Here is a 12,001-nt window from a genome sequence, read left to right as displayed (position 1 = left end):
ACTTCCCCCTGTGCCTCAAATCACAAGGAACTCATTTATCTAAAAACCACCCGAGCATAGAAAATTGAGTGAGAAACTATCTGTAAAATATTTCATAAAATCTATCTTGTTGCTGATATTTTCATCAAGGATATGGTATGGTTTCAATCCTACTCCAGAAACAATTTAGCTAAAAATTACTTTGATACTTTCAGATGTGTTTGTCATAGACCTTTTTTTTTTTTTTCTTTAAGATTGGCACCTGAGCTAACAACTGTCGCCAATCTTTTTTTTTTTTTTTTTTTTTTTTTGCTGCTTTTTCTCCCCAAAGACCCCCAGTACATAGTTGCATAGTTTAGTTGTGGGTCCTTCTGGTTGTGCTATGTGGGACGCCACCTCAGCATGGCCTGACAAGCAGTGCCATGTCTGTGCCCAGGATCTGAACCAGTGAAACCCTGGGCCACCGAAGGAGGGCATGCGAACTTAACCACCGGGCCACGGGGCCAGCCCCCATAGACTGTTTTTAATGTTTCTTTTTAAAATACTGTTTTTGAAAAAAACGTTGCTAGTAGAACTTTCACAGGCAGGGGGGCATAACGTCGCATCTGACCAGCTCTTTTCCCTGGCAAATCTCTGCCTCAGTATAGAAGCAGAGGCTTCATTGCTGGAACATTTGCCTAAGAATTTAGAAATTTTGTCCTTTCCTTGTATTCTGGAGCCCGTGTGCCTCACCTCAGTAATTCATTAGTCCATTCATTCATTCATCTTTCAAGTATTTCCTGGACATCTACTACATATCAGGTGGAACCACAAAGGTGAAGATGGCTTAGCCCCCTGCCTCATGGAACTCATGTTCTAGGAATAAAAATAGGCGTGTTAGGAAGTAAATGCCAATGCTTTAACACAGGTGTCTGCAACAGATGGGCAGGGCCTCCACGTGGGTGTGGTCAGCTCCACAAGTGAGGCCCACCCTCCCCAGACCTCCCCTCCCCTGGCGTCTCCCACGTCTCTTTCTTGCCCCTCCTCTCTGCCCTCAGACCTGTGCAGGCTCCTCCTCTAACCTTGACTGGTAGTGTTTGTAGCTCCTTTTGTCTCTGCACGTCCTCTAGTAAGATCTTAGATGGCAGGATTCGTGGCTTAGCCCCTTGGGGTCCGTTTGCTGCTTCTGTGTGCCAGTGCTGGAATCACCCTTGTCGGGCACTGGCTCCATGGCAAGAGCAGGTCACTTAAAACATCTCTGCCTCGGCTTCTCTTTTGGTAAAGGGGAAAAGGAAAAGCTACTCTGAACCTTTTTTCAAGCTTTTTGGTAAGGATCGACTTGTGTTGCCTCCAGAGATCTTTAGTACAGTAGAAATGGATGCTTAGCAGGTATCCTATGAACCACATATGGAAACTCAGTGGTTTACCCCGGAGGGAGCCCACTGAGATTGCACACACTGGGGCATGATTTAAGGGCCGTGCAGAATTGTTAGAACTGCTGGCCTGGGGTGAGTAAGGTAAACAGCTTTATTGAAATATAATTTGTATGCCATATAATCCACCCATTTAAAGAATACAGTTCAGCGGTTTTTAACATATTCATGGAGTTATGCAACCATCACCAGTCAATTTTAGAACATTTTTATCGTGCCCCCTCCCCGGCAACAGCCCCAGCCCCAGGTAACCACTTATCTACTTTCTGTCTCTGTGGATTTGCTTATTCTGGACATTGTATGTAAATGGAGTAAAACAATATGTAGTCCTTTTTGATTGATTCTTTTCATTTAGAATAATGCTTTTAAGGTCTGTCAATATTTCAGCAAGTATCAGTAGTTGATTCCATTTTATGACTGAATAATATTGCATATACACACACCGCATTTCCTTGGTCCCTTTATCCTTTGATGGACATTTGGGTTGTTTCCGCTTTGGGGCTTTTATAAGTAATGCTGCCATGAACGGTCGTATGCAAGTTTTTGTGTGGACATAGGATTTTATGTGTAGGAGTGGCGTTGCTGGGTCGTCCGGTAACCCTGTGTTAATTTTTTGAGGAACTGCTCAACTGTTCTCCAAAGCTGCTGCACCATCTGACCTTCCAGGGGTTCATGAGGAAGCACTCTCGGGTTTTACTAACGGACTAGAAACCTTGGACAAAATGATAATAACAAGTTTAGCACCCTGATCTTTGCATCGCCTCTGTTCTCTCTGCTCTGCAGTTTTCGGGTGAGAACGCAGAACGCTTAAAGAAAACGTACGGCAAGTTCTGTGGGCATCACAACCAGTCTGTAAACTACTTCAAGGACCTCTATACCAAGGATAAGCGTTTCCAGGCCTTTGTAAAGGTATTGACGTGAAACATGGAAGCCCCCATCATTGTCCAGAGCTTTGTGTCCCTCTCTGTCTTAGGTACAACCTTCTTCCTCAGGTATTCCTGACAGTCCTTTTACTCCCTTGCAGAAGAAGATGAGCAGTTCAGTTGTAAGAAGGCTTGGAATCCCAGAGTGCATATTGCTTGTAACCCAGCGGATCACCAAATACCCAGTTTTATTCCAAAGAATATTGCAGTGTACCAAAGGTGAGTGTCCCTTTTCACTCGGTCTTATGTGCCAACGGCCTGTTTCCTGTGTGTCCAACAGCACTAGAGACCTCATAGAAGACTGCTTTCAGGCCCTGGCAGGTCTGGAAGAGATCCTGTGTTGTATCCCAAAAAAAGTTTTCTTGAGTGAAAACTTGAAATGTTACGTCGGTAGACTTAGGGTGGATGGTAGCAGGAAGGGAAGGAGCCACTTACTGATCTCGTCAAGAGTGCAGTGACCTGAACAGCTGCTCCCGTATCCCTAGACGGGGCATAATTCCCAGCAGTTCTTCCGTAAGGGCTAGAATTGCTGCTGTTTCTATTTACTCAGTACCTACTAGTTTCTCTCTCAGCTAATCCTGCTCCTAGGCAAGTTACCTTAAAGATTAGGTAAAACAAAGACGTAAATTAAAAACTTGTTGCTCTTCTCCCTCCCTGAAAATGTTTGGTTCCTTATACTTTAGAATAGCGTATAATTAATTACATGTTATCTCTGTCATTGAAAACATCGAACTTTATTTAGAATTAAGCCTATGACAAAGAGAGGGATGGACGCATGACCTTTGACACGCTGGCTTTGTTCTGAGCGCATGCCCACAAAGGGAAATGATGACATGGAGCAAGACGGTGGGACTCCCCCTTCTACCCTTGTCTGGAAGGACCCATTAAAAACAGAATTATTCTTCCCTCCTAAGACAATGAAGTGGAGCAGGAAGATCTAGCTCAGTCCTTGAGCCTGGTGAAGGATGTGATTGGAGCTGTAGACAGCAAAGTGGCAAGTTATGAGAAGAAAGTACGTCTCAATGAGATTTATACGAAGACGGACAGCAAGTCGATCATGAGGATGAAGAGCGGTCAGATGTTTGCCAAGGAGGATTTGAAGCGGAAGAAGCTCGTGCGGGATGGGGGTGTGTTTCTGAAGAGCGCCACAGGAAGGTTGAAAGGTGAGGCTCCCTTTTGTTCTAAGTGTGTGCCAGAGAAGAGCAGCAAAATCCAGATGTTCTTGTTAGAAATTCACCATCAGAGTCTTCCTAGGGAGCCCATACGCAAATGTCACACAGGAGCAACAGTCATGTAATCGTTCTTAATCTTGTATCAAAAAGGACCTGTCTGAGAGAGCTTACAAAATCATACAAAATACAGTAAGATGACACGGAAATGATGCAGGCAGGGAGAATGGAAGAAAAGATTTTTAAAAACAAAGCAAAAGACGAGACTAATACAGAAACACAAGCTGTTAAGGAGAGCGTATTCTCCCTACGAGAGATGGGCAACACGTTTGGGCTTGGGGTCTAGGGCAAAACAGTCGGAAGGAGGGAAACCCCATCAGATAGGCAGTTCACAGAGTCTGTAAGATTGAAAATACATCCCTGTTCTGAAGAGATGCTAGAGGAATTTCAGCTCCGGAGACCTCAAAGAAATGTACATTTAACTCACATCAACTAGCTGTGTTGTTTAGCTTTATGATATTCATATCTTTCATCTTTCTCTAAGCAAAAGAGATCGTAAAAGATACTCATTTTCCCTTTGGTCTTAAGTTTTACCTTTCAAGCGATCAGCTGCATCAAGTTAGGAAAGTTATAAAGTTTGTTAATTCATCTGTAGATTTGATCTTTTTTTTCTTTTCTTAATAATTGTTCTCATCAAACCTGTACTCTCTGGGCCTATATGGTAGCTCTGACTTCCGCAGTAGCCTTGAGCACACGCCCTGCTCCCTGGCCTCGGTGAGCTGAGAACACGAAGCAGGCTAGCCCAGTGCTGTCCGCCCCACTGGCGTAAAAGTAAGGTGGCTGAGCTTGCTGCTGCTCTCTTCTCTGAGGCGTAAGCACCACCGTAGGTGACCTGTGTCAGAGGGTACCCGGGAGTCCTGGGCTGGCGTCCCACCGTGCTTAGACCAGACAGTAAAGAAGTCCCAGGCAAGCAGATGGCTTCAAAGGGGACTGAGGCAGGGTACCCTACTGAGAAGTCGGGATCCGAACCAAGAGACTGTAACGAGGCCGTTGCTCTGCGGCGTGGTGGTGCCAGAATAGAGGTGTGGACTCAGGACAGGGGAAGGGGCAGGAGTGGCCCTCAGTTAAGTCTCGGAGGGTGGAGAGGAGGGTGTCGGCAGAAGGGGAGGAGTAAACGTGGAGCATGGAGGTAGAAGGGTCTGGCTCATCCGGAAGTCGGGCAGAGAGTGAGTGCCAGGGAGGGCTGGGGAATACGCTTGGAGACGTGGCCGTGGGCCAGGTTGTACAGGGCGCATGCTCCAAGACAGTTGATCCTGTTGATGGGGATGGACAAAGAAGGGCTTCGAAATGGAGGATTTGAAGCAGGAAAAAGATAAATCAGATGTTTCTTCGTACCTGACTGGGTGGTTTCGAGTGCAGCACGAGTGAGGGGAGACTGACAGAGAAGCAGGAGCAGCGCTGTTGCAATGACTGGGAAAGAGCCCGTCGGGCTCAGTTCTGGTAGAGGGTGTGAAAGGAAGGACAGGATGACTTCAGAGAAAAGAAACATCCCACCCTGCCGCCGGCCAGGTGTGGGTCTCGGTGCTCCATGATGAACTTGAACTAGGTGGGCCCCGAGCCTCCCTCCACCCAGCCCCAGTGCTCTGTGCTGCTCCAAGACCCCAGTGGCAGACTCGCCACACTGCTGCGCCGAGACTGTCTTGAAGGCAGGCGGCCGTTCAGGAGCCCCGCCCTGTCCTGTAAGGACCTGGCTTCCTAGAGCTGCTGCTGCTGGAGCTCGCACTTGATTCTGTCCTTTACACAACTGATTATTTATTCATTCCCCAATAAAAACTAACAGATTCCAGCTGTGGGAATAAAGTGGCGGTCAATCCAATGGCAGGGTGATGGGTTTTCTGGCCTCAAGTGCCTCCAGTGGAGACAGCAGCTGGCATTGAGTCATTTCCACCCCAGGAGCTCGGGCCAAGAACAGCCAGTGCTGTGCCGGGCACCCAGTGAGGGGACACGACTGTTTTTTTCTGATCCACTGACACTGAGCATGCAAACTTCAGGATCCAATGAAGTGGAAATTTGTGTTTTAGAACTTTTTTTTTTTTGGCAGACACCTGAATTATTTAAAAATAAACTTTAAAAAACCTGTGAAAACTAATGGTAGTGCATGGAAAAATTACTGTGGTCTGGGCTGGAAAACGAGACCTCCCTCGGAATCAGACGTCCTTGCCTCTTTTCTTCCTAGCTTTACAATGACTTACACAGACAGGGGATTCCTATTGTGGCAGAAGTGGTAGAAAAGGCCAGAAGGGGCTGGCCCACCTGGGAGGGGGCTGCATAAGATAGTTCCATTCTTTGACGAGAAGTTGCAGGCTCCCCTTTCCAGAGTCAAGAAGGTACAAAGGGCCCTGCCTGTTAGATCTCGATAGATGGCTCATCTCCAGAGACAGCACGCTCTGTCCTTGAAGGAGTAACAGAAAATGTCACTTAGTGCTCCTAAATTAGAGTAAGTGTCTGTGGCGTTCTTTTGATTCCTAGATCCGACTAGAGATGTTCTTTTGGGTTTTGTTTTGTTTTTGTTGAGAAGAAGAGAAGGCTGTCTCCGGGGTACAGAGAGATAGAGATTGAGGTTGACTGGGCTGGGGGAGCTGAGAGAAGAGCCATTGTATTCACGTGGACCCGTGAAATCACAGGGCTGGGTCTAGCCTTTCTCGTTCTCTGGGGAGGGTGGAAGAAATCTACCTTTCATTAGACTCAGATATTTTTATACATCACCTTTTGGCAGCTTTCCTGTCTGCCAGCCCACGCCTTTCCCATTACTGTAATCAGAAGTTGAGAAATATTACAACCTGAGAATTTGTGGAATAGTTGCTATTTGGCATCTGTCAAAGTCCTGTTTTCCAACTTGATTCTTAAAGTATTTTATTCTTAAAATCTTGCCTTCCGGCATATATCTTTCTAGAACTGAGTACTTAAACTTTTCCAAGACAAGGCTTTGGGGATAAATCCCATTTTAAAATGCCTCTACAAATCTGCTGACCAGATCAGGATCCTGCAGAAATGTAAAGCTGTCGCCTTGGAGGAGGGCGGTCTCTGTCTGATTTGCCCTGTGGGGTGTGTTGCTGATGCTGAATTACCCTCCAATAAGAGCACTCAGGGAGGGCTCAGCTGTCAAGTGCTGATTGTTTTCTCTTCCCTTCCCCCTTACAGAGGTGCAGGCAGTGCTGCTTACTGACATTTTAGTTTTCCTTCAAGAAAAAGACCAGAAATACATCTTTGCGTCATTGGTAAGCTGAATTGCTAGTCTTTTCTGTTTGTGATTAATAGTATTCAAAACAGCCAGGGTACAGACTGAGTGTAAACACTGTATTATTGCTCTCTCACCCCCTCAAAATTAATTGACTCAGGGCAAATTCCTCTGAGTAATTTCTTACATACCCTCGCTCCAAATTATTTTTCTGTTCCCTCACAGTCCTTTTGAGAGTCTTGAACATTTGATCTAAAGTATCTTGCTTGGCTATCTCTCCATTATGCCCCGTAAATTGTACTAATTTATTAGATTGCCATCCAGATTCTATAAAGAACCTAGAAGGATTCGTCACGTAGAAAACATGACGTTCATAGCTATAAATTAGCATTTCCTTTTTGGAAATCTTTTTCTGTTTGATAAAATAATGAGATATTTCTCATTATCTTAAATCTGTCATTGTTCGTTAAACCATACTTTTAAAAGGCATCTAGGGGCTGCCCCGTGGCCGAGTGGTTAAGTTCACGCACTCCACTTTGGCAGCCCAGGGTTTCACCAGTTTGGATCCTGGCGCTGACAGGGCACCACTCGTCAGGCCATGCTGAGGTGAAGTCCCACATAGCATAACTAGACGGACCTACAGCTAGAATATACAACTATGTACTGGGGGCCGGGGGGGGGGGTGGTGTTAGGGAGAAGAAGAAGAAAAAAAGGCATCTAGTCTTATCTTAGATCTCAGTTGTCCTTAAGAGTTAGAATGTTGTGTACATTTCTTATATCTGTCCTCTCCCCTTTTTCCAGGACCAGAAGTCAACAGTGATCTCTTTAAAGAAGCTAATTGTCAGAGAAGTAGCACATGAGGAGAAAGGTTTGTTCCTGATCAGTATGGGGATGAAAGATCCAGAGATGGTGGAAGTCCATGCCAGCTCCAAAGAGGAGCGGAACAGCTGGATTCAGATCATCCAGGACACAATCAACACCCTGTGAGTTCAACCCCGCCCTCCAGCCTCCAGAGGCCTGGGATTCCATGACAGACTGGGCAGTGACCAGAGTAATTGACATCTGAGGAATTTGTTGTTTTGTTTTGGTTGTATTAGCAACAGAGATGAAGATGAAGGAATTCCCAGTGAGAACGAGGAAGAAAAGAAATTGTTGGACACCAAAGCCCGGGAGTTAAAAGGTAAAGCTGTTGGACGTGGTCTGAGGCCCCTCTCGTTGGTGGCGTGTCCGCAGTCGCAGAACACAGCTAGTGGTTCCCAGAGTTGCTGCTGCTCCCAGGCCGGAGCTGTCCTGGCAGGCTCCCGAGAACATGGAGGTGAATAGCTTCTAACACAAGGGAAACCAGACCTGAGCCAACACGGGCGCAGGTGAAAAACAGCTATAAGCGTGTGTCCAATACTGGGTCAAGGCAATGTTGATTCTCTTGTCTCAGTCAGTGTTCTGGGACCCTGGTGACGTTCTTTGAACTCTGTCACAGAAGAATTTGCCAAAATTCATGGTCCATCTAAGGTTAAAACAAGGAGAGAAAGGTACTTGCGGAAAAGCGTTTTCCAGTGAATCTGTTTTTCTTAGTCACCCTGCCTCTGCTGCACATTCACAAATGAGTTATGAGGTGGTGTGGGGAGAAGTGTGCTTGTTGATTACGCTTGGCCATGATTTATTGAGTCCCTACTGTTGCGTGTGGTCTTGTCGACATCCCTGCAGGACACGTACGCAAGTGCCCACTGTGCAAGAGAGAGTGCTGAGGCCCACACGGCAGCAGCCCAGGGTCACATGCACAGCCCACAGCAGAGTCAGCGCTGCTCCCCATCCACAGAAAGGCAGAGGCTGTGCTCTTCTCTCTTTGCTGGTGCTTACTGAATGTTCTGGGCAAAGACTGTGCCTTGGGTCAAAATAAGGCCCAGAGTCCAATAAATGTAAGCACCCAAGGAGTTTAGTTGGCCCTTCAAGCTAGACAGAGTGGCAACATTCTATTTCAGTGAGGAAAAAGCAAAGATGGACAGATGTCAACAAGGACCAGAGTTAGGTCAGATTGATCGGCCCGTGGTCAGGACGGCAGGGGTGAAAACGTCCTTCTTTTAACCTGTAGGAAGCACTGGCCAGGCGTATGGCTGGGCGCTCAAGATGCAGAGATTCCTCCAGCGGAGTCCCTGCCGTTGGGAAGGTCACACTCTATAGCACGGGAGACACACCTACATGACGGGCCACCGGGTAGCTGACTAGACCGTAGGCACGTTTGGAGCGTGGGGAACTTCCAGCCCCACCTGTGGCGAGTCTCACAGAAGCTGACACATGGGCCACATCTGAAAAAAGTTACTTCACCAGATAAGAAGAGTAGTTTATGGAAGGTGGAAACGGACTTGAGGCGTCTGCCAAGGAATGGCAGGTGTCGTCTGTCTGGGGGGTCAGGATTAGGAGATGGGAGACTAAGCTGGGACGACACCAGGTCTTAAAAAGTAACAGGGAATGATGTAGTTCTTTTAGCAGAATTTAAACTTAAACTTTTAAAATCAGTATTGAAGCCAATTGGAAGAATTGCTTGAGAAGTGGGGAAGCCACTGGGAGTGGAAAGACCACCTGGGAGACTGTAGGATAGGGTTCTGGGCTGGAGAGGGGATGGTTGTGAGGAAGAAATGCGGAAGCCATGTGGGTGGTGGGGCAAGTGAGGAGAGGGCTCTCTCCCAGGTCTCCAGGTGGGTGCACTGGAGGACGAAGATGATGTTGATGGAGGAAGAGAGCATAAGCTGAAGGGAAGAGGTGGCTTGGCAAGAATGGAGAAAAGAGGTTTCCAACATGCTTGAGAGCAGGACATCTAAGTGGAGGTAGCCTCTTGACAGTGGGACTCAGTGGTCTGGCCCCCCAAAAAGTAGGTAGGATTTGGGATGCTTTTTGTGAGTTGTCAGCACATAGGAAGGAATTGAAGCTGTGGGAGTGAACGAGCTCCCCAGGAGGAAAGTGTGCAGATATGGAAGGCAGCCAAGGATGGAGCCGAGGGGGGAACCCACATATTCCATCGCAGATGGCAGGTCTGTAAAGTGCCTTGAGAAAGAATGGTAGGAAGAGAACCAATGATGTCCTCAAAGCGAGAGAAGAAGCACTTTAAAAAGGGGGGAGGAATCATCCACGCTGGAAAGGATGGAATAAGACCTCACAGGATTCAGTAATGAAGGGTCACTGTGGAAAGAGCAGATGCAGAGCGACGGGCAAAGGCCAGGAAGAGGGGACGAGAAATAGACAGGAGGCAGAGGAGTGGAGACAAAGAGCAGCTTGTTACGTCAGAAAGTCCCATGTTTGCCTAGAAAGATCCAGATAGTTTTCCAGGTAGAAATGACAGAGCAAAAACTTGATGCTGCCTTCATGATGGAAAAGAAAGGTGGGGAACAAAAACGCTTTGTTCTGTGTTGTCCCACGAGCTACCACAAGGTGGCGATGGTGTCCTATTCATCTCAGCGTACTACCGCCGGTCAAATCCCCTGACCCTTTCTCCGTGCACCTTGCAGAGCAACTTCAGCAGAAGGACCAGCAGATCCTGCTCCTGCTGGAGGAGAAGGAGATGATTTTCCGGGACATGACTGAGTGCAGCACTCCCTTGCCAGACGATTGCTCCCCAACTCACAGCTCTAGAACCCTCTTCCGCTCCAACACAGAAGAGGCTCTCAAAGGAGGCCCCTTAATGAAAAGTGCCATAAATGAGGGTAATTCAAATTGCATCCTCTTCTCCTCTTCCCAGAGTGGTTTACACGCCGATGTTATCTACCAGGTTTTACTCTTTTATTGTAAAATAAAGCACAAATACAGATAACAACCCAAAACAAATATTTCACTTCAATAAATTATCAAGTGGGCATCCTTGTAAGCACTAGCCAGGTCAAGAAATAAAATGTGACCAGACACCCCCAAAGCCCCTCCACATGTCCTGTCCCGTCAGAGCTCCCTCCCTCCATCCCTCCCACCCACAGGAGCAGGTACTGTGACTTGCACAGTCGTCGCTTATGTTGATGGTTTTATGGCCAAGTGCCTATTCGCAGACAGTGTGGTTTAATCTTGCTCGTGTTTTTTTGATATGCCGTTTAAGATTCTTAATTTACAGTCCCCTGCACATCCCTTTCTTTTCTATACAGTTTAGCTTTGAAGAATCTGAGCTTTTTGACCTGTGGAGTTTCTCATAGTTCGGATTCCATTCGTACAGTGGTTCTGTTCTTCTGTCCTCTGGTTCCTTCAGATGCACAGCTGGATTCAGAGGCTTAATTACTCAGACTTGACCTTTGGCAAGCTCGTAGTGCTGTTCTTGTAATGTTGTGCTCTTTCCTCAGGAGGCACAAAATAGCTAGTTGTCTCCTTTTGGTAACATAGGAAAAGCTGAATAAAAGGATAAATGCTTGATTTTTCCCCCCTTTATTTACTAGGTTTCAAGATGGTTATTTTATGGCCATCCTTTGAAGGTGACCAGTACTTTTAAAATATTATCACAGACTCATGAATTCAAACATAGTGTTGCATGGGTTTCAAATCTTTGCAATTCTTATCCTTATTAAAAGTTCAAAATGTCGTGTATTTGCCAGTGAGTGCCTCTCTGTTAGGCTTCTGAGTCCTTTTGACATGACCCTCATGTTCTTTGAGAGCTGCTTGGGTATATTGAGATGTTCCAGGGTCATCTTGTTTTCTGCCTGGATCTGGAATCAGCTGTTCCTCTAAGGAGCTCTGGTTTCTTTTACTGGGAAATGATATTTCACTACCACAGTCTGGGCACTAACGGTGGGCTCCTGGGGTTTTCACTGTTACTAGGTTGAGCCTTTTCAGTGGACAGCCTGGGGGGAATGTGTGTGTGTAGCATGGATTCAGGTTGTGGACTATGGGGCTTTTACTTAACCTCTTCTGTGTTACATCTGTGTCTCCTTTCTTCCACATTGTAGATCCTCAGTCCAAAGGATACATCATAGAAGTAGAAAATCCTGTATTTACTCACTGCCTTTGTCCTATCTGAACACACATGACAGTGTCAGAATAATAATACTAATATGACTGTCACCGTGATTCTTTTTTTTTTGTTTTTTTTGGTGAGGAAAATTGTCCCTGAGCTAACATCTGTGCCAAGCTTCCTCTGTTTTGCATGTGGGACGCCACCATAGCATGGCTTGATGAGCAGTGTGTAGGTCTGCACCCAGGAACCAAACCTGCAAACCCTGGGCTGCCGAAGCGAAGCGTGCAACATTAACCACTATGCCACTGGCCTGGCCCCACCTTGATTTTTATACACTGTCTCCATTCTCCCTTTTTCTG

At 46.6% G+C, this 12,001-nt stretch overlaps 1 protein-coding gene across 19 annotated transcripts in view; it reads left to right on the top strand.

Moving 5' to 3' along the window:
• Nucleotides 1-12,001, top strand: part of AKAP13 (A-kinase anchoring protein 13) — a 326,473-nt gene that overhangs the window by 300,136 nt on the left and 14,336 nt on the right. For all 19 annotated transcript variants that reach the window (XM_070495797.1, XM_070495782.1, XM_070495794.1 and 16 more), the window contains 7 exons: nucleotides 2,175-2,300; nucleotides 2,416-2,533; nucleotides 3,229-3,477; nucleotides 6,685-6,761; nucleotides 7,523-7,704; nucleotides 7,819-7,901; nucleotides 10,222-10,416. In XM_070495797.1, coding sequence (XP_070351898.1) covers nucleotides 2,175-2,300; nucleotides 2,416-2,533; nucleotides 3,229-3,477; nucleotides 6,685-6,761; nucleotides 7,523-7,704; nucleotides 7,819-7,901; nucleotides 10,222-10,416 — 1,030 coding nt within the window. The remainder of the gene's footprint in view (nucleotides 1-2,174; nucleotides 2,301-2,415; nucleotides 2,534-3,228; nucleotides 3,478-6,684; nucleotides 6,762-7,522; nucleotides 7,705-7,818; nucleotides 7,902-10,221; nucleotides 10,417-12,001) is intronic.

Source organism: Equus asinus, chromosome 2 (assembly GCF_041296235.1).
Source record: "Equus asinus isolate D_3611 breed Donkey chromosome 2, EquAss-T2T_v2, whole genome shotgun sequence".
NCBI classification, from domain to species: domain Eukaryota; kingdom Metazoa; phylum Chordata; class Mammalia; order Perissodactyla; family Equidae; genus Equus; species Equus asinus.
This window is presented reverse-complemented; position numbering and strand designations above follow the sequence as displayed.